Source organism: Schistocerca nitens, chromosome 7 (assembly GCF_023898315.1).
Source record: "Schistocerca nitens isolate TAMUIC-IGC-003100 chromosome 7, iqSchNite1.1, whole genome shotgun sequence".
Classification (NCBI taxonomy): Eukaryota; Metazoa; Arthropoda; class Insecta; order Orthoptera; family Acrididae; genus Schistocerca; species Schistocerca nitens.
In genome coordinates, this window is record NC_064620.1 from 11,052,080 (window position 1) to 11,074,932 (window position 22,853).

Sequence of the window (22,853 nt, forward strand, 5' to 3'; positions counted from 1 at the left end):
ATAGATGGAGCGCTGGAATGCCTCGCTGCAGCCTCCTCTGCGAATGAGTTTTTTAGCATATAAATGAAAACAAGAAATGGCGGCTTTGCCGAATTAAATGAACTAAAGTGTAGTAACTGTCATAAAATGTTGCACGCATTTAAGAGTTCGTTGCGTAACGCCGCTTTTCCCTCCGTTTTGTTTTGGCACATTGCCTGCATACGTCCAAATTAAAGCTCTCATTTATGACCGGGCGCACTGAAATCTTTCTGTGTGACTGTTTTCGTGAAAGCTTAAGTGTTTCCATCTCCTCAAAGTCTCTCTCTCTCTCCCCCTCCCTCTCCCCCCCTTCCCCCCCTTCCGCTCCGCTGTCTGAGCTTAATGGTCCTCTCACTCTAAAAAATAACCTCAACTAAACATGTTTTTGCTGTTGGCAAACAATTTTCCTTGGTGAAATCTCACCAGATGTCGATTGAGGTCGAATTGTTGCACTTCTAATGCTTTCCATTTCGATCACATGCCCACTAGTAATTTCGTAAACCTAATGTTACGCATATCCTTCCGCCCTTTATTAAACGCTTAATAAGATCAGTTTCCACGTTCCGTCTTGTAACTATCTAGGATAAATCCGGGAGAGACGCTGCATGCGGTATACACTGCGCACCCTCTGTTGTTCCTTCAAACACCTACTGAGTATGTGCGCATGCTCACTGCAGCCTCTCAGTGGGCGCCAGGCCACAATAAAAGTGCTTACGTTTCTGTCGAGAATATCTGACGTAAGCTCCGGAATAATAACTAAGGAAACACTACAGAAATCTCTTCACAACCTCTTTCAGTCTCACTATTAGTTCTCAGTGTATGGAGAATAGTCAAATATTTCCAAGTACCTGACCAGTTGTATTAACAGGAAATTGTATTGGGCGTGTTTTGATTCTAATGCGGCCATCTTGACTGTCAAGGTCACAGATTTATAGTGTGCGGAGTCTGTCCCCTGCAGATCGGGATGTATGCCGCAATAAAATCAGGTACACATGCCACACATTCTTTCGTTGGGATACTTGCCGCACAAATCAAAACATATTTAAAAATAAGTGAAAATGTTTGTTTTATGTTAGTTTTCGTTCAAATGACTTAACACGCATTTTCAGGATGTTCACTCTGTCTCATGAAGACAGCAATACACAGTATTATTCAGTATTCCCGGATATATGTATTGGCCAGTTACTTGAACTTTATTAGTCAGATACGAACAAAATAAGTATACCCAATTTGAAAATAAATTTATTTTGATTTTTAGAGTGAAACTGCTAATCAAATTAATAATTATTTATTGTACGCCTAATGAAAATGCCTAACTATTCGAAAATTGCGATTGGTTATGTTGCGCAATTTGTAAGTTCTGTTTAAACGAATATTTGCCAAATTTTTTTGTATGTTTTGTTTCGATTGTGGCCGAGAAAATGGAACTTCAGTTTGTCATTTAATATTCCGCTAGAATAGTGTGTTAGTTAACTGAAGATAAATGGATTATGTGCCTTCGTTTTAATGTTTCCAGCTGCCTTTAAGTAAACTAGTTACATTAACCAGTAAACTACGTAGTTACATAAATATCATTTGAAAACTATTGTTAACGATTCGTCCTGTCTTCTTCACTTCACGACATGTTTATAACCAAACTTTTGCGTTTTTTTTTAGCGTGCAGTGTATCACCCATAGCTTTAGGGGATAGACGCTATAATGTGAAAATGTTTTCATGATGAAATATTATGTTTAAATGTTACACTGAAAAAATCTGAAAATAACTACATACACAACTGGTGTGTTTAGTTATACAAAAAATTTTACTGAAAGTGCAACATGGTACTTTACATATGCGATTTTGAAAATGTGTGCCATCTATCCCGAATTTACTTTCCCGTAATTGTGTCTTCATCTGTGTAATTCGTTAATTTCACCGTAACTGATTGTATATGTTCTAGAATTCGTCAGTTTTCATAGCCAGGTTTAGTAAACTTCTGTCTCGAGCGTATACAATTTATGTAATAATAATATTTTAGAGAGCAGTTACAGCAGTTCTTATCGATTTAGTTTTCTTCTTTTTCACTCTGTCATTTTTCTAGAAAAATGTATTGTGTGGTGGTTTGGGCGTGATCGCGGACTCCTAAGAAGCGATAATCGTTGAACCCCGTTTGTTGTGTAATTCCTTCTCTTTCTCATTTGTTGTTTTGAATAATGTTCTTATAAAGGTTAACACATTTTATCATTCTGTTAGGCGACTGGCTCCACAAAAAGAAGAAAAAATTTTCTGCATATATTTTAGTATTTGTTGTCGAATAATTCATAGAATTTTCCAAGCAGTGAAACAAAATTACGGCCAGTGCCGTAGTTTCGACCGAGTTTTCGGGAAGTCTTCCAAAGTTGCGAGACAAATGTCAGACACCGAAGCTTCCCTCCCAAATATTCCCATATGAGACGCGCATCTTTCTCCTATTTAGTTCGGCTACACAGAACCGAGAATTATAAACGCCCTGTGTTGCCCACTTGGCTGCAGGATGAAATGAACTTCCATCAGTTTTTATTTTCAAATCTAGCGGGCTTTCCGCTAGTTCGTTGGCTGTGTTAGAGGCCCTCCACAGATCGATACCAGACATACGGCGTTTCTCTTTAAAGTTTTCCGTGCTGACACAAATACATTTAATTAATTTTACTGGATATGAACATTATTCATATTATTTCAAATTTCGCCAGTTTCGTTTTGCCCCGAAAAATTGGATAAGCAAATGAACATGAAACGTAAACTTCGTGTAGTCTATTTTTATGTCAATTTTATATATCGTGAATATAAAAATAACAGACCATAAAAATAGCAAATCAAATAAGTAAATTAACAAATATGGAACAATATTCCACTTTTACGCACAAAGCGTGATTTTTTTTATTCATAATATGAGATGAATTGAGTTCTGTTTATTTTCAGTAGCATGTCAACGTTTGATTACTTTATGTATGCCTCGTGATTTCCGAATAAAATTAATACGTGTGACTGAAGGAAGGCTTTTATTCCCTTTGAGGATGTTAGTTTGTACAACTCGAAATATGTGCTATAGTACTGCAGTAAGACGAGTTGTTTGTTCCTCAGTTTAGTGTATTCACTACTGGCATACGACAAGCAAAAAACGAGCGACAGATGTTTGATAAACTAATTAAGGACTGGCCAGCGTAAAATTTTATCCAAATTTGTAATTCCGAAAACTCTGGCGTACGTTGGGTGGTATACAGCTATGAGGTTGTTTTTTCCCCCGCCCTGTTCATTCTCAAATTGTACGCAAGACGTATTATTGTCATTTGATAGAGTATCTAAAACTACACCGTAGCAGTAAGTAGTTCGAAGACACATGTTCCTCGACTCATAATGAAACATGGGCTTCCAGATGTTTGAATAAGACTTTCCCTGATAAACAGAACACGTGTCCGAGCGTTCAGACCGAAGTTCGTTGGGAATGTTGTGACAGTGAGCGGTGAACTTTGTACCTTCTCTATTTCTTCGGTGAATCCGTCCGAGTAGTTTCTAGATGGACAAATACTACTGAACTGAACAAATCCACAATTTGTGACCGATGCGCATCATTATTCCATTTCTGTGCAAGTACTGAAATACTGAAAACGTTTTCAGTAAAATGTCTGTGTGCGTCACAGCTCGCACGTATTGGGATCACTGTTGTTCTGTTTTTGTCGTTCTCAGTCCGAAGACTGGTTTGATGCAGCTCTCGAAACGACCCTCTCCAGTGCATGCGTCTTCACACCTAGACTGAATTTTCTCTCTGGAGCGAAGTGTGCGCTGATAATGGAACTTCCTGGCAGATTAAAACAATATGTCAGAGCGAGACTCTAATTCGGAACCTTTGCCTTTCGCTGGAAAGTGCTCCGCCGACTGAGCTGTCCTTGCACGACTCACGACCCGCCCTTAGGACACCTTTACTTCAGCTAGTAGCTCCTCTCCGCCTTCCAAACTTCAGTTCTCCTGCGTAACATACAGGACTAGAGCTCCTGGAAGAAAGGATAATGTGGAGACATGGCTTAGCCACAGTTGAGGGCTTTTTACCCACTGTGCGGCGGTGCGGTTCCTTTCTGGGATTAAACCAGCACCTACGTGTGAGCTCGTTGCAGCAGATCACTGGTAGAAAAGCCGAGCAGAAACCTACCGTACTGCGACTCGCAACGGGCGACATACAACGTAACTATCCTAAAAATTGGGAAAAGGTCTTAATTTTGAATGTAAGGTGAAAATACTGGCAAAATTTCGGAATATTCTTAACTTCGAGATTTACACGTTCATTGCCAAGCCCGTGCTAATCCTATCACAGTCATGCACAATCCTTTTCATTCACGTTAGCAAGTTCATGGTAACGTATTTCCCGAAATTTGAACAGCTACTAACCACGGATTTTTCGTAAATGAAAATGCTCGCCATACTAGTAAGTTTATCGGTCTTGAATGCACTCAAGTTTTTGGTCACAGATTTGCTCAATATGCCACGCGGAATTACTGTATGCTCTCATACACAAAATTACTTAAAAATCCGTACATTCTAAAAACCACACCGGTATAAATACTCCATCACTTTAAAACACTTTTGAAACATACAGCTCAACTAAAACCGGCAAATTATAACTTCCTTAAAAGCTCATACTGTAAGCATTCTGTATCTACAAGAGAAAAGACGCGCGAAGAATACTCCGTACTGATAGGTCAATTTTGTCTAAGGCGATAGAAAAACATCCTCCCGCGTTAGTCCGCGCTTTTCATGTCTAAACAATCAACAGATAACACACTTTTGAACCGTATTTTTTCCCGAAATAAATATTTAACGTTCTAATATTTTGTTCATATTTTACGTTAATAACTATTTTCATTTGCACTCGAATTAGCTTTCCTTGTACCATAAACTTACGTAATATATTATGATAAATTCCCCGTCGTCTGTGTTCACAGTGTCTTAAAACGTTCTCACACTAGTTTGTACAGCGTTCATCAGTAGAGCACAATGATCTACATATTTACTTTAAACCACATTAACGCATCATTCACACAACTAAAAGGATATACAGAACTGTACAAACATAAATAAACAAAAAAGCCTTCAAGAAATAAACAGAACAATTCACAAAAACGTTCTCTTGACCTGTTTCTTGAATGTCTCTGTGCACTACTGGACTCTGGCGGTCAAAATTCTAAACTACATTATTGTTCTTTCTCTTTAGTACTGCCCGCTAAGGTCCTCCGCACGCATGAGTCCTTCTACCGATACACAAGCTCCAGACAGGAGCGATATAAAGGCGCCACACCTCAACTGTACTTCGTCCATTATCAAGACGACGACTCTTCAGTATCTCAGGATGTGACCGAACAACCAACCATTTACATTAGTCGGTTTTCTCCAGTCTTATGTAGCAGCTCATTTCAAAACAAGTATTTCAAAAGTTTCTATTCTGTTCTTGTCTATAGTGTCTGTTTCAGTGGATATTAGTAATAATAAAAGAATGTCGCGAAGGTACGGAACCAGATTTGGTTCTCAGAGTATCACTGATGCGCTATCTCTCTCTCTCTCTCTCTCTCTCTCTCTCTCTCTCTCTCTCTCTCTCTCTCTCTCTCTCTCCCTCTCTATAACTTATCGCCACCTAGAAGTAACGTGCTACAAATGCCATGGATTTTAATAATAATAAATTTGAATCTAATAATTCGTTTACATCAGTGGTTCATACAGTTTATGAAATAATCGTTACAGCTTCATCGTTTTTTTTTTTTTACTAATGTTTAACTATCACAACGCGTTTCGGCAGCATGCTGCTATTCATTGGGTGCATTCCAGTTGTACGTAGACCACATTAGTGTGAAGTGGGAAGAGGTTCATTTACTGTGCGTCCGAGTGAGGCTGTGTGTCGAAATAGAATCCTGTGCAGAAAGGTACAAGTATTTTAATGTATACCTTGATTTGCATTTTTCGATCATTCCATTAGTGCATCTACTTATATTTTTGTTGCAAATTTAGACGTCTGGCACACAGAGCACAAAGACAATCTGTTCTGTGCACCAGACATGTAAATCACGAATGTAAAAAAAAAAAAAAAAATCATGCGCATAAGTGCGAATAGAGCATCATTCACACAACTAAAAGCATATACAGAACTTTACAAACATAAATAAACAAAAAGCCTTAAAGAAATAAACAGAACAATTCACAAAAACATTCTCTTGACCTGTTTCTTTTATTATTTCCGCACAAACTTAATTATGTGTGTAGACAGTTGGTCCATCGCGGGAATGTAGAATTTCGACGAGTGTTGCCGGTTAGCTATACCGACACTGCCAAGACATCAATATGTGTGGCCTAAATGGCCGTAGCTTTTGATTACATTGACGTAGAAGCATAATTTTTTCACACCACTAGGGAACCGTATGTGAGATAAATTTCAACTTCATGCGTCCAACCGTTCCTCGAAAAAAGGATTTTCAACAGACGGGCAGGCAACAAACTGATCGTGTAACAGTACGGAACACTAAAAATGTAAGTAAATTCACTAATGAAATGATCTAAAAATGCAAGTCAATGTACAAACTACAATATTTATACAGGGTGAGTCACTAACTATTTCCACCAAGAATAACTCCGAAAGTGTTGTAGGACCTGAAAAGTTTGTGGGACAAATGTTGCATAGGACAACAGGGGCCATAACATGACTGTGGTTTTTTGTTGCTAGCTGTGGTCGCGTCAGAGATAAGATGGTCAACTTTTTTTTAATGGAATGCTATAGTTTGGTACTTATTTTGTGATAGCGGCTGTGGAGACGAATCCAATGATGGGTAACAGTAAGGCCACAAAGGTGACATGAACGTCCATTTACAGAAGGTGTTCGAAGTGATGACCATTGCAGTGCTGCAATCTTCTTATTGTGGATTGAGTGATATTCCTTATCACATCGGCACTTATCGAAGCACATGCTCTGACTATTCTCTCTCGCATATCTTCAGGTGTAGTTGGAACGTCTTTATAAACAACGTCTTTCACCAATCCCCAGAAGAAAATATCTGGAGGCGTCAAGTTTGGCGAACGAGCCGGCCACCACACACCTCCTCGGCGTCTAATTGCCTCTGCAACTCATTTCTAGCCATCAGCTAAAAATGTGCCGGACACCCATCGTGTTGATACCACATTCTGTTCCTTGTTCCTAAAGGCATTTCTCCCAATAAGAGACCTAATGTTTCTTCCAGGAAAGTGGTGTACTTCTTATCATTAAGATTTCCTTCGATGAAATAAGGGCCTATAATCCTGTCCTCCAGAATCCCATCCCACCCCACCATTCACCGGCCACGGTTTTTGGTGTGCAACTTGCCGCAGCCAACATGGATTTTCAGTCTGAATCTGAAGTTACGCCCATCGGCAGAATTTAGTGCGACGCATACAATCAGCAGCAGTTAATTCTTGGTGGAGACTGACGATGCAGAACACGAACAACACTACTCTGGCTCATGCCAGATTCCCTTGCGATTTTACGCGAACTAACGCAAGGATCCCGAACCACAGAGGTTCAAATGGCTCTGAGCACTATGGGACTTAACTTCTGAGGTCATCAGTATCCTAGAACTTAGAACTACTTAAACCTAACTAACCTAAGGACATCACACACAGCCATGCCCGAGGCAGGATTCGAACCTGCGACCGTAGCGGTCGCGCGGTTCCAAACTGAAGCGCCTAGAACCTCTCCGCCACTCCGGCCGGTAACCACAGAGGCAAGAGTACCAGTTTCCGTTTCCTCGGTAGTAACTTCTCTTTGGCGGATATATTTCCGATGTGTTAAAGATCCAGTTGTTCTCAATTTACCGTACACATACTTAAATGTACGACGTGTAGGGTGAGTACGTTTAGGGTATCTTTCAGCGTATAAGTCTCTAGCTCTCACTGAACTTCGTTAGCATTCTCCGTAAATGAGAAGCATATCGACTTGTTCTTCGAAGGAATACATAATTCTTGATTAGACGATACTGGTCTTCGCGTTCCTATTAATGTTGTATTGCAAAACAGTCGAATGGTGTTGGCATGGCAATAGCACGTTAGATGGATACGCTGTATTCGGCGAATATTTACTATTTGCACGATATACGAGAGACAATTGTCAGAGCTCGTGCTTCGATAAGTGCCGAAGTGATAAGGACTACCACTCAATCCATGATAAGAAGATTGCAGGACTGCACTGATACCAATGGTCATCACTTGGAATATCATCTGTAAATGGACGTTCATGCTACCTTTGTAGCCTTTGTTGACATTCAAAGACCTTATTGTTTCAGATCATTAGATCTGTCTCGATAGGCGGTATCAGAAAACAAGTACCAAACTATAGCATCCGATTTAAAAAAAAACGAAGTTGAAATTCATATCTCTGACTCGACCCCCATAGCAACAAAAAAACCACCGTCATATTATGGCCCCCATTGTCCCATGCAACATTTGTCCCACGAACTTTTCAGGTCCTTTCATACTTTCGGAGTTATTCTTGGTGGCAATAGTTAGTGACTCGCGCTGTGTATCTCTCTGTACTGGATTCTATTTCGATACACAACCTCATTGGCAGACACAGAAAATCAAACTACCTGCTCTTCACATTAATATAAAATACATGTAACGGTAATTCACCTGATGACGCTAGCATGCTTTCGAAACACGTCGTATATTAATAAAACAGTGACCAGAGAAGTAGGAAATATTTTACACATTTACAATAGTCACTCCTCGAAACATTCGACATAACATGTATAAATCAAACGCTTATGGGCCGATTGGGGGGGGGGGGGGGGTGGACGAGTTTCATGACCTTAAGGACCCACCGCGCATTATCGATCCTCGCCTGACAGAGGGGATAATATTCGGAGGCTGACAAGCTACCAGTACGCTATTGCAGTCGTCACTGTCTGAAATTTATTAACGGCGTCACAAGGGGGAAATCTGAGGTACCTTGCTAGGCAGGCGCTTGCGCGGAGTTGTGGCGGGAGCCGCGCAGCTTCGGGAGGCGGCTAAGCAGCGGGCAGTCCGCCCCCGGGAGGCAGAGCTGATGGGGCGAACCTCCGTGGCCGTCGCCATCGGCGGCGACCTGTTGCTGGCGACAGCGCGCCCGCCTTAACCGCTGGCGTTTCAGCGAAGCGAAGGGCGAGCGGCCCGGCCCGCTCTTCGGGATTCCGACAGCGGCTGCAGGGGCTGCTCCGGGCACTGGCCGAGGGCTGCCGCTCCGTGGAGTGACTCCGGAGAGAGGCGTCACAGTGCCCTCTCTCCTTCCTAGAGTCCGTCCAGTGGTACGGGACCTCAATTTCCGTTATTTCGAAATTCCGTTTTATTTACCTTTCATGCCTCGTGCCCTCTCCATCAGTTAACCCACGGGAGGGTAGTTCGAGCACCTACATGAACAGAGATTAGCCAACAAAGATACCATCCCTGGTGGGCTGAGAGATCCAGGTGCGTGATTTTACTTCTCTCGGCCACATTAACGTGACCACCTGTCAAAAGCCGAAGTAACCACGTTTTGCAGCGTGGGCCGCAGGGAGACGTACAGGAAGAGCGCCAGTGGGGTTCTGGAAGCTACCGACAGGGATGTGGAGCGATGCGGATTCCAGAGCAGTCATCAGCTGCGCCAGGTTTCTCGGTTGAGGATCACGGTGTGAACAGCTCGATAGAGGTAGTCGCACAGATTCTCGATTGGGTTTAAAGCTGGGGAGTTTGTTGGGCACCGAAGTACACTAAACTCATCCTGCTGCTCTTCAAAACGTGCACGTACACTGGCGAGGTCTGTGCCATGTTGCACTGTCCTGCTGGTAGAAGCCCTCGTGCTGAGGAAAAATGAATTGCATGTACAGTTGGACATGGTCCCCAAGGATAGGTACATTCTGGTATGATCCATTGCTTTCCAGAATGACGAGATCACAGAGGGAAACCCACGAAGACAGCCCCCATACAATAGTGCTCCTCCTCCTCCTCCTCCTAGTTTTATAAAATTATTTGACAGTCAGTAGTTTTTGTTTGACACATCTTGCAGACATTATGTTCGACGTATTTGGAAAAATTTCGATTGACGGCCACTTTGACAAGACATAGAACGTTGTTGGTGTCCTTTTTACTCGCACATGTTTAGGGAGAAAGGGCTTTTATTACAATTTATGTCACTGCATTGAGAGTTTGCACACTCGCGGAAACTGGCCAAGGATAAAAGCAAAAGAGCACTGGTAGTTAACAAAATCATAAAAGTCTTCGTCTTCCCAGCTATAAACCATGCAGGAAGATGAAAAGGGGAAAATGAATATCCTGTGCACAACATAAAAGTGGGAGTGCAACAAAATAAGAAAAGGAAGCTCTCCGGTTCTGCTACGGATGAAGCAGACGATATTATGTTCCGACGATGTGATACTTTAATGAATTTTCTATAGGAGTCGCCCAGTACCAGCCCGGATACTCCTACTGTGACCTGAGGATCTGTCGGGTGTCGCTAAACGCCTATAAAACAGTATTAATTATAATCAATTTATTGTTGAATATACAACTCGTAGCTGTGGCCGCAGGGACGGTCAGTTTCTTCATAGGCCGTAGTGGAATCTGCTGTCATCTGTGGCAGACTCAAAGACTGTAGGAAGGTCGCTGCGTCAGTCAAGCATAGGTCAACGAGCCCTCGTCTGCCCGCACGTCGACCCATAGGCGCTTCCCATGCGGCAGATTGCTGCGAAGAAAGCATGACTGTGGTGCGTGTGTAATTGATTCACATACCACCCTGAAACTGCTCAGCTAGCCCTATCAGATTCTCGGACGCCGTGAAGTCTGATGTCGTAATGTAAGCTTGATCTTGGCCTGCTGTTTGGGTGTGCCCTCTGGTCCCTACAGAGCTTTAGTATCAGAGCAGCTCGTGACCCGAGCTGGAATGGAGGGGGGGATCGACTATCGATGGCTACGCACAGTCAGTCATTTTGCCAGGGAGTATGACTGTCACAGTGGGACAGTACTGGAAAAATCTTACGCAAGATGTCAAGAGTGGTCAGAGAATAGTGTGAATGACATAGATTCCATTGCTCCTACTTATAGACTGCTTCTGAACTAGCTGGTTGGGGTATTCATGTTGAACTGAGGCGAGACTTTGTTATGAGACGTCATTTGTAATGACAGAATCTGTCCCATTTATTACGAGTGGTCAGTGGTCTCTGGCCTGCTACATTTGATTAAGAGGTTTGTTTCAGCACCGTAACTGCTCCGTCAGGTCCCTGGCGGCCGTTGTTGCGTCATATCCAGTGCGTCGTATTTAAGTTAAGAAGATGGCAAAGGCATTTCGGTGTGTCTTAAACGTTCTTGTTGAGCTTGCTTGCACCCGCACATGAAAGTGCTGGTGTCACACTCCTGGTGATCATCTAACCGAGTAGAACTATGTACACCTTACAGCTGCTTTTATGTTGAAACGTCCCTGTGCTGAAACGATGCTGGGCTGTGAGACTAGAAAAATTTTATTCTCCCAGTCACGTACTATCTTGGTCCATAATATCATTAGATTTTCATGAGTATCTTTTATCTCTCAATTTTAATGATTCTCTGGACCAGTGTCTTTGTTAATTTTTCTTCTTCATATACAGTGCTGAAGTGAGTACACGAACCGATTCGTCTGCATTGCTTCCCACTGGTGTCAAAATACACTCCTGGAAATGGAAAAAAGAACACATTGACACCGGTGTGTCAGACCCACCATACTTGCTCCGGACACTGCGAGAGGGCTGTACAAGCAATGATCACACGCACGGCACAGCGGACACACCAGGAACCGCGGTGTTGGCCGTCGAATGGCGCTAGCTGCGCAGCATTTGTGCACCGCCGCCGTCAGTGTCAGCCAGTTTGCCGTGGCATACGGAGCTCCATCGCAGTCTTTAACACTGGTAGCATGCCGCGACAGCGTGGACGTGAACCGTATGTGCAGTTGACGGACTTTGAGCGAGGGCGTATAGTGGGCATGCGGGAGGCCGGGTGGACGTACCGCCGAATTGCTCAACACGTGGGGCGTGAGGTCTCCACAGTACATCGATGTTGTCGCCAGTGGTCGGCGGAAGGTGCACGTGCCCGTCGACCTGGGACCGGACCGCAGCGACGCACGGATGCACGCCAAGACCGTAGGATCCTACGCAGTGCCGTAGGGGACCGCACCGCCACTTCCCAGCAAATTAGGGACACTGTTGCTCCTGGGGTATCGGCGAGGACCATTCGCAACCGTTTCCATGAAGCTGGGCTACGGTCCCGCACACCGTTAGGCCGTCTTCCGCTCACGCCCCAACATCGTGCAGCCCGCCTCCAGTGGTGTCGCGACAGGCGTGAATGGAGGTACGAATGGAGACGTGTCGTCTTCAGCGATGAGAGTCGCTTCTGCCTTGGTGCCAATGATGGTCGTATGCGTGTTTGGCGCCGTGCAGGTGAGCGCCACAATCAGGACTGCATACGACCGAGGCACACAGGGCCAACACCCGGCATCATGGTGTGGGGAGCGATCTCCTACACTGGCCGTACACCACTGGTGATCGTCGAGGGGACACTGAATAGTGCACGGTACATCCAAACCGTCATCGAACCCATCGTTCTACCATTCCTAGACCGGCAAGGGAACTTGCTGTTCCAACAGGACAATGCACGTCCGCATGTATCCCGTGCCACCCAACGTGCTCTAGAAGGTGTAAGTCAACTACCCTGGCCAGCAAGATCTCCGGATCTGTCCCCCATTGAGCATGTTTGGGACTGGATGAAGCGTCGTCTCACGCGGTCTGCACGTCCAGCACGAACGCTGGTCCAACTGAGGCGCCAGGTGGAAATGGCATGGCAAGCCGTTCCACAGGACTACATCCAGCATCTCTACGATCGTCTCCATGGGAGAATAGCAGCCTGCATTGCTGCGAAAGGTGGATATACACTGTACTAGTGCCGACATTGTGCATGCTCTGTTGCCTGTGTTTATGTGCCTGTGGTTCTGTCAGTGTGATCATGTGATGTATCTGACCCCAGGAATGTGTCAATAAAGTTTCCCCTTCCTGGGACAATGAATTCACGGTGTTCTTATTTCAATTTCCAGGAGTGTATTTCACAACTGAGTGACCCTTGTCCCAGAAGTGAATTGAGTTTGAAAAAAAGTTTTTTTGGTAAGTCTGTGCACTTGTCTGGCAAACACTTGGATAGGATACAGCGAACTGGACAAGCAAGTTTGATCGTTACCGGGAGCATTAAGGTTCAAACCTTGCCAAATTTCGGTACTGCCTGGTTTCGGTTGATGTTGATTTTGTGCTTCAAATTTCGATGGTATCTATGCAGATGATCATCGGACGTTAAAAAACTACAGTATTAGACAATGAGATTTGGTGGTTCTCTGGTCTCGGGGTATGATCTGCTACTTCTCATACATCTGTGTTGCCCAGACGAGAATTGCACTTGCTTAAGCTGGGATTTGATGCTGTCGTTAGACTACAGTTACTGAACATGAAATTCCCACCGAAAACCATGTATGACAGTACAGAAATAAAATTGTTGGTGTTATTCTGGTGCCAAAATTCACACATCTGCACAACAGGTACCACTCAATTTAAGTGTACACTATAAAACTGCCCTTTAAATTCAGCCTTTGTTGCACAACGATTTTATTTTTGTTACTCTGATTGCAATATTAGTAAAAGAATCTGCGACGTGGAGCGTCTTTTCTTGAACACTGAATCTCATTGTTCTCCTACTGAAAGTGTCGCGTTCCAAATAATGGTCTGCAAATCATGTTAATAATATACTCCGCTATTCATTCTTGATTACCTGTTTCAACAGTTAAGACCGGTTTCTATTTTTAACAAACCTGTGGGGAATGTGCTACAGAATTCCATTAGGCTGGCAGCATGGTATGTGAGATATGCTCGTAATGGAAGAAGACGTATAACATCTTTTTTAAAGATCGGAAGATGACAGTCTTAATAGTTAAAACTGGTAATCAGCAATGAATGGCACTGAATGCGATTTGGATATTAAATATTCGCTGCTCTTTATCTGGAATTGTTGTATTATTTATCAGTTTGATTCTGGAAACCAGCTGTTACTGTAATGAATTAGTGCTACCAACTGCACCTTCTTTGACAATCATGTTACACTCTCGACAACGAAATGGACACACAGTACGTTGCCTGTTAATCACTCGTGATAGTCATGATTTTTACAGTTGTTAATTTTTGATTTGTCAATTCCGCGCACACGCAACCGACAGTGAGTGACTGCCATTCACTGCCCCCCCCCCCCCTCTCTCTCTCTCCCTCTCTCTGTGTGTGTGTGTGTGTGTGTGTGTGTGTGTGTGTGTGTGTGTGTGTGTGTGTGTAAGAGCGCGCGACGCTTCAGTGTGGTCGCACCGATATCGTCCGAACTCACTAGTGAACCAATAATTTGTCATTCAATTACCACAGTGCCCTGTGCGGCTGGAAGTCACGACTTCCCGTCCGTGCCATCCTTTTCATTAGCCATTCTCTTTTTCATAAAAATGTTCCTTACACAGCCACGGCGTCATTAGGAGCGGACCGCAGAACGGAACACTCCGTCCAAAACGTTAGCGCTGCTGCCTCAGAGCTTAAAAAGCACCTTCTCCCCTTTTACACAATTTCTTCTATTGCGACGATATCGGCTGTGTAATTTTTCCTGTGGTAAGATTTCCGTTCAGTTTTACTTTCATATTAATTTATCACTCGTCTGCAGAATGTTATTTTCAGTCACAAAAGTAAACACGCTACTTCTTGGAAAATAATTCGTCCCTGAATCCACATCCAATTCAGAATTTCTGTACCGGCCTCAGTTTCCATGTGATAGTGGTTCCTGCAAATGCTTACCGCAGCTTCTGTATTATAACATTATACGTGTTACGCAAAAGGAGAACAAAAAAATCTTTGTCAGTACGCAAGTTAATTAAAGAAATGAGCAACATAAAAATACAGAAACATTTTTTTCATGGTTTCCACCGATACTTTGGGACAGGAACGTCTCCTCGTAAGGTCCAGCAGTAGCTGGACAACTTCACAGTACTTCAACTGTCGTGATAATGGTTTTCGATTTGAGAAATGGCGCTGTGGAACTGTTCTCCATGTACATCACTAACGATACCTGGATTATCCGGGAAGAAGTCCGAATAGACGTTCATGAAATGTATCTGTCTTAACTGACATGCTCCTATAAGGTGGCATGATCCCACTACTTTTTGTTCAATATCACCATGCTTTTCTGCCTTACGATTCCATAAAATGTTGTTACAAACGCTTACAAAAGACAACCTTGCCATTTTTTCATCACCCAACAAATCAAGGAATTGTTCATCAGCCATTATTTCCCTTCTTCGCTGGCCTTCAAATGTTCCCTTCTTAAATTTTGCTTCACTGATCCTTGGGAACTCATCTCGCAAATAAGTGTATGCATGTGATGATCTGTCCATGGCTTACACGAAGTTTTTGGTAAGACCAATTTAGTATGCAGTGGATGCAGATACAAATCTCTCGGGTCTACAAGAGGAGCCTTTAACTCAGTGCTCTCTCCAGACAGCACTTCCTAACGAGCAGGCCATTTTCCCAGAATAGTGGTTTCTTCCTGTCTCTGCTGTTCCACTACCATGTAAAGCAGCAATACTTTCTGTACCCAAGCCGAGCACCATTGCAGTAACCTTGAGTCTCCACATACAAGCCATTTGTATTTCTCATATTGGATGTGTGTGAATAGCAGTTCAAGGTTCTCATATGCCTCCATGTTAACTGCATGAGCAATCGGAACAGAAGGAAATGTGTCCTCACCGTGAAGTAGTACTGCTTTCAGACTAAGTTTTGCTGGAATCTATGAACAAGCGTCAGTCACACTCAAATCGTGGCCAAGAGTCCCCATACCGGATTCAATGTCATTACAAAAAACCATGTCACTTTCCTTGGAGAAATGTACACAATAAAAGAGCATGGTGGTCACGATAAACACTCTTGTTTCTGTGTCTTGGTTTTAGAGATGATTACAGCTATATTTATCACACAGAAATAAAGGGTATTGGGTGACAGGTTGGTTTCCCTGGAAATCGTGGGGACGCATAAGTATGTAACGGCACGATCCTATCAAGGGTGTAACACGCATCAAACAGCATATGTGAGGGGCTAATTTTTGTCTTTTTCGCCATCCTTCCAGTCAAAGTACATAGCGTTTTATTACAACATGATGATGATTCCATTTTTGCGATTTGAGTTAACGCACCACAGGTATAACAAAGAGAATTTGGGTTGCTTAAACGGGTACAAGGCATTTGTTCTTCTGAATTCACATCAAACACAGGTCTTGACGACCTGCAGCAATTCACTTCTAAAGGTCAGAGCTCTCCCACTTCCGAGTCTGATGGAACAAACAGAGCGACGCGGTACAATGTGGGCTTGACCCATCCGCCACTATTGTATCCTGGAGGTGAATGTCGGAACTGAGGATCATGTGTGGAATACCTTATATATATTTATGTTGTTCCCCAGCAGCTACACCCGAAAAAATGAGTAAAAGCAAATTAATTAAGCAATACCGAGGGAACCAACATGCAGCATCTTAGTTATTTTAGAGACAGACGGTATCGTGTCACGAAAACTGAGCCCGATAGCCGAAAACGGATTTCATTTTCGAATTCAGTAATGACGACTTACCTTAGAACACCATTCACATTATTCGTGAAAAAATTGCTGTTCACCAGTGTTATAACAGTTATGATTTTTTTCAATGAGATATTGAGAGGGCTCTATTGTCTGAACTGCGTTTTGCTATTTCTGTACTTTTGTAAAATTCAGTAACTGCACTGTAATTTGGTGCATATTAATTCTTTCTTATGCAGTCTTATTTAGAATGAAGTGTGCATTTTCTATACTCCTGCTTATATTTAACCGTAGGGTAATGCATTAGGGCTCGCTGTTTTTTTAGTTCAAAATCCACGTTTCTTCCTAAATCTCTAAAAGTATTGAAGTTAACTCCACCAAAACCTCGACATCTTATTTTTACATCAGAAGCGCATATCTTCCAAATTTCAACTTTTTATCTCTCTTCCCTGTCGCCTGTAAAATTCACGAAAGGTACTGATTTTTGTGGAAACTACTTACTGAATTTAGTTCAAAGTTAGCATCTCTTATATTTACATCATTCTACACAAGTAGTTCCCAATCTTCTTTGGACTATTACCCCTGAGTGGAATCGGACATTAGCTAGTACTCCCGCCCCACTTTCCATCTGTTGACTCCCCCTCCTCCACGTTAACACCAACTTCAGCACCTAACTTTCCTTGGAACACTGTTATTTTTAAAATGATGAAAGATTATACATGTATATGGGGGCGGGGTCGTTAGAATAAATGACGAAGGAATTCGTAGTCCATCCCAGTACTACCCAAAGCTCCTTAGCAGGTTAAGTAAGCTGACTGTCCACAGCGAGGGCAGACACTTGTTACGAAGCATACTTCCCCTGCGTTACTCCTCTCCATAGTGGCACTTGCTTGACGTGCATACTTCAGCGCCATTTATAATCAGCCATGTGTGGACTAATCGCACTGTTTTTAAATCACTTGAGTGCTGCACTCCTAACTTCTGAACTGGCATAAATTGGAGGACTTCTGGCTGTTACTGCTTTATGTCTGACCACAGCTACTACTACTACTACTACTACTACTACTACTACAGTAGGAATCGATGAGCCTGAGATGGGGTGTCGGTAACACCTCCCCCCTACCCGCGCCCACCCCACCAGTCCAATAAAATTGTATCGAAGGCCATGAGCCACACGCTGTTATACGCCTCCCAACGCTCAAAAACGCCTATCGCGTCTCTGAAAAGACAGTAGTAGTTATGTCTACAGGGCTATAGAAGCCCTTACGTAGTTACTGCTGTTTCGTGCTGTCACTTCATTTATCCATTTTCAAGATTAATGAAGCAATTTCTGGACTGCTGCAGGTACTGTTTGCAATAGCATTTGTTATTTATATAGCTGACTTTCATCATCAGCAATGAACGGGACAATGTATAAGATATGTGTGTAGAGAAGGAACCTGTAACCTCCACCACATTAATGCTACTAATTGAGAAAAATTAATTATCACTAACTTGTATAATCAGTATTAGTCTTATAAAATTGAGGCGATAGTAATGATCTTTTGAAGATAATTTAGTTTCGTGACAAACAGAATCGAGTCGTTTAGTTTTTACCCCCCAGAAAATTTCATTTTACCCCCAGGTTGGGAATCACTGTTCTACACTAGTCTATGAGCGAATTGCAAAATTCTAACAATATTTAACTTTCCTGTTACACACTAGTGTAACTCCTTTGTCTTCTGCGAATACACGCTCGTGGCTGCTCGGTTTGTTCCTGAGGCTGGGTAGGCAGAGTAGGGGAAGTCCCCCCCCCCCCCCCCTTCTACCTCTGCTTAGCAATGGCGCTTGTTTCCCAACAGTCGCCCTTACAGGGTCTTTGTTGCCTGTTGCAGGTTGCTGCTTCGTGACGTTCTTCACGCGTAAGTCGGCGCTGGACGCCCAGAATGCGCTGCATAACATCAAGACTCTGGCAGGGGTGAGTACCAGCTCGGCTAGCTGCTGTAGGCCAGCTCGCGCGCCTCCAGTTCCGCTAACAGCCACCTGAAACGTGCATTCAGCCAGCAGCGCGGCGCTGAGACGCCAGCAGCGCGCAACCAGATTACCGGGCCGACCTCATTCCTGAACCTTCCTCCTAATCCCCCCTAACTACCGCAGTCGGATAAGGGAACAGTTCTTCACGACGGGGGCAGCTTCCTCCGCAGACCTGCCGTCTGGGCGCCGCTACTGCATGTCGTAGTGAGCGAATAAATGCAGGACTCACTCGTGAAGATTTAAAATGCAGCTTCTGCCTGAATTAGTTGTTATCCAGCTATAGGCAGTGTTAATTATAGTGGAGACATACGGAAACTTCGAGCTTCGTCGAGAGCCCGTAGCTCAATAGATCATTTTGTACAGCGGGGTCCCGTTCCTCTGGGTATGCCGACTAGGTGGATCGATATTTTTTGTATACGTTTTCGCAATTACTGTGTCAGAAATGCAAGGTGTATCAAAAAGAATAATCCGATTTTTAAAAAAATCGTAAATATTGTGTTATTTATGTGCTGAAATAACGTGCTGTTCCAAAGAGCAAACTCTCGAGTTTTACATTGTTCCCGCTAGGTAGCAGCAGTGTGACCCCATTTCGGCTGTAGTAAAATTGTTGTCTAGAAAACAGAGAGCATTTTGTTTTCTACGTTTTGCGCAGTGCGGCTCAGTAATAAGCGTTCAGCGTGACTTTCGTACTAAGTGTGATGTGGATCATGCTACAGCACAGAGCATCAGACGATATCATGAACCATTCCGAGAAACAGGTTGCTGGTGTAAAGGCAAATCGCCGGGCCGTCGCCGAGTGTCAGACACAGACGTCGAACGCATCCGTCATACTTCAACAAAGAGTCCGCAGAAATCCGTTCGCCGTGCAGCTCGACAGCTCAAAGTGCACCCAATGTCCGACTGGCGTGTGTTGCGTCGAGTTTAAACATGAAACCATACAAAATTCAGCTACTGTAAGCTCTTCGTGAAGGTGACAAACAACAACGTGTGGAGTTACGTAATTTCATTCTTGTCAAGATGGAGGGTGCCAGTTTTCTTACGCGCTTAGCGTTTAGTAACATGGAAGCATTCCATTTAAATTGAAAAGTGAACAGTCATTACGTAACAATATGGGGTACGGAACAACCACATGAAGTTGAGCATGAGAGGGTATCTACAAAATTTGATCTGTTTCGTGCAGTTTCGTGAGAGCTCTGTTACAGGAAGCACGTATCTGGATATGCTTGAGAACTTCATTTTCCCACAATTGGAGACTGATTCGATGGACTTCATTTTTCAACAGGATGGGACACAGCCACACTAGAATCTGGAAGTGCGGGAATTTTTAAATCAACGGAGTGCTGAAAGTTGGGTCGGTCGCACTGGACCAAATGATTCAACCTTAACGTTACTGGCGTCCAAGGTCACTGGACGTGACTGTACATGATTGTTTCTTGTGGGGGTTTATAAAACACGCTGTTTGTGTGCCTCCGCTACCAACAACAATGACTGAATTGAGACATCGTATAAGAGCATTTGTGGAAGCGGTAACTCAAGACATGCTCGCTGCAGTGTAGCAACAGTTTGAATACCGCATTGACGTACGTCTTCTATGTCGAGGGGGCCATATTGAACACCTATGGAAAGATACGAAAGAAAATTTGAGTTTCCCATTCATCAAAAAACAAAATTCATTGTATTACTTTCAGACATATAGAGGTACCAAAGCGGATAATTGTTTTTGATACACGGTGTCTATTACATACTCCCACAAAGCAGGTGACAATTTCACTGACCAACTTAACTAACATACACAGCAGAAACATTGTGAATGGGCTTTTCACTGTAAAAAAGTAACAGTAAAGCATTGAGAAATGAATGTAATAGTAAGAAGCTGAAAAGCAGTCCACCCTCACCAACTGCTGCTGGAAGTACAGATGTTTCAAGAGACGTCGAAATTTTAAAAAAATTCGTAAGATAGTTGCAACGTACGGGGAGTTTATTGTAAAATTATCGATATATTGAAAAATATCTATTGGTAGTCTTAGTCGACCTTGAGTTGCTATCTGACTTAACTTGGCTCTGTGTGAACGCGCGGTTATGCGCCCAGTATCATGTGCATCGAAATTATCATTACACTCTAATTATTAAACAAAAATATGGTGATTGCTAGCTACGAAATCAATAATGCAGTGATTAGAATATGATACCAAATTAAGATTTATTCAGAACAGGATGAGCAATATTTCTAGCATAACATGAAATATAATACACTCGCTAACCTAACCAGCCTATCGTTGGCACAATGTATTCTCTTTTCCTAGCTACTTAAGTCAACACTAAACCCGCAAGTGACTCTATTGCAGTTCTGCCTGAACGGACACAGGGAGCGCCAGTCAAAGAGCTAGCGTAATACGAACTCATTTAGAATTACAGTCCCCTACTTTGGCTGATGATTGCTAATATCACCGTAATTCTCCGTGATGATTACGGCGGTCGGCCCAGTCTACGTAGTCATGCCGTCTTTCCCGTGAGCGAGCTTGGCTTTAATCTGCAACGTGGACGTGGTTTGCGCCCGTACACTCCTGTACGCAAGTGTTCAATTGCGGAGTCCGTCACTAGTCAGTACTCAAGCTACTTGCACATATGCCAAGAGTAGTTGGTCGACTCAAGTGCGCGGCAGCAAAGGTACACTTCAGATTGCATATGAACACCACAATTTAGTACAAATCTGTTTCTCTCCTCGAAGGAACATCATGTAAGGTGCAAAATCTGCTACCTTACACAGTTTCGGATCACGATCAACAATGATAATTTCAAGCAAAACCTTCGACAGAAAAATTGCTTGAGAGGTACTAAAGCATTGCGTCGAATGACATTGTCCAAAGTACACAGTATTTCTGCCATGCCGCTGGTCGTCATCTTCTGGTGCGACTACTTCGTTGTAGTTGCCTTTTGTAAGTACAAGCGCTTTGGGGAGTTCTTACATATCCTAATTATGTTGGTAGATTTTAAGCTTCTGAGGTCTCAATGCGTTCTCTCATTTGCTATAATTAATTTGTTTACATTTGTAGCGAATGTTTTGCTCCTAAGAATACTTAATTCCCGCAGCAGATCGAGCCAGCGTTAATAGACTTTGTTTCCGGTTTCGAGATCGATCTGTTGGCTGACTGCTGCGTTGTGTATTAGAACTGTCATGAAGTCTTCCTGAAACAGTCCCGTAATGGTTGGATGCCAGTGATTTCGTGAAGAAGCTCCTTTGTTGGAAATTCCGAGGAAGACGCATTACGAGCTTCAGTACTCGGGCATGCAAACGTTGGAGCAGACGTACGTGTGTGTGTGTGTGTGTGTGTGTGTGTGTGTGTGTGTGTGTGTGTGTGTGTGTGTGTGTGTGTTGGGGGGGGGGGGGGGCGGCGACATCCCTCCGCAGTATGGTGGCATATGCCAGCATTGGTCGGATCAGTGTTAGGTATAGCGGACTGCTCCATTGTGAAGGCTAAGTGGATGAGATTCGATAAGGGGATACAACGCCTTTAGTCGTCCAGGCGCCTTTCCCGTGACCTTCCGGATACGTTGCCTCCCGATGAGACGACTGCTCAAGGTCACTCCTAAATACTTCCCAGGAAGAGATCGTGTCATCATCTGAAATAGCTGGGGTCCACAGGCACTCTACGGTGCATGATTGCGAGAGCCTGTCTCTGTGCAACGTTGAACTTAGATTGCTACTTACAGGAAGACCTTTGAGTGCGAGGTAGTAAGTTCAATCTTTAATAACGCTCATTTGAAAGTGTTGTGTTAACAACTATTGGAGGAAAAATAATAGCTGCTAATGACTCACCATTAGCATCAGGAGGGCGACAGAAAATGAGTGTCCGGGAGTCGCAGAGATCAACTTTGTATGGGATGTATGTGTTACAATTCACAAAATGGACATCGTCGACGTTGAAGAAATGTACAAAACATATCATTAACTTGAACTCCTTGGGAGTTACAAACTGCGCAGGACGTTCAGCTAGATATACACTCATAATGAATGCATAGAGAATCATATTGGTGCAACGGGATGATGAGAACGTATAGAATGTGATGCCATGCAATCGAATGCGAAACAGTCTGTCGTGGAGATCATCGTGAAACTGGTTATCCTTCAAGGGGATAGTGCGATAATATGTTTTATAGTGTAATGGTACTTGAATTACGTAACCATTACG

General features: G+C 43.3%; 1 protein-coding gene across 15 annotated transcripts in view; it reads left to right on the forward strand.

Moving 5' to 3' along the window:
* Positions 1-22,853, forward strand: part of LOC126195116 (CUGBP Elav-like family member 2) — a 1,269,424-nt gene that overhangs the window by 728,590 nt on the left and 517,981 nt on the right. For all 15 annotated transcript variants that reach the window (XM_049933591.1, XM_049933590.1, XM_049933595.1 and 12 more), the window contains exon 3: positions 18,525-18,607. In XM_049933591.1, the coding sequence (XP_049789548.1) occupies positions 18,525-18,607 (83 nt within the window). The remainder of the gene's footprint in view (positions 1-18,524; positions 18,608-22,853) is intronic.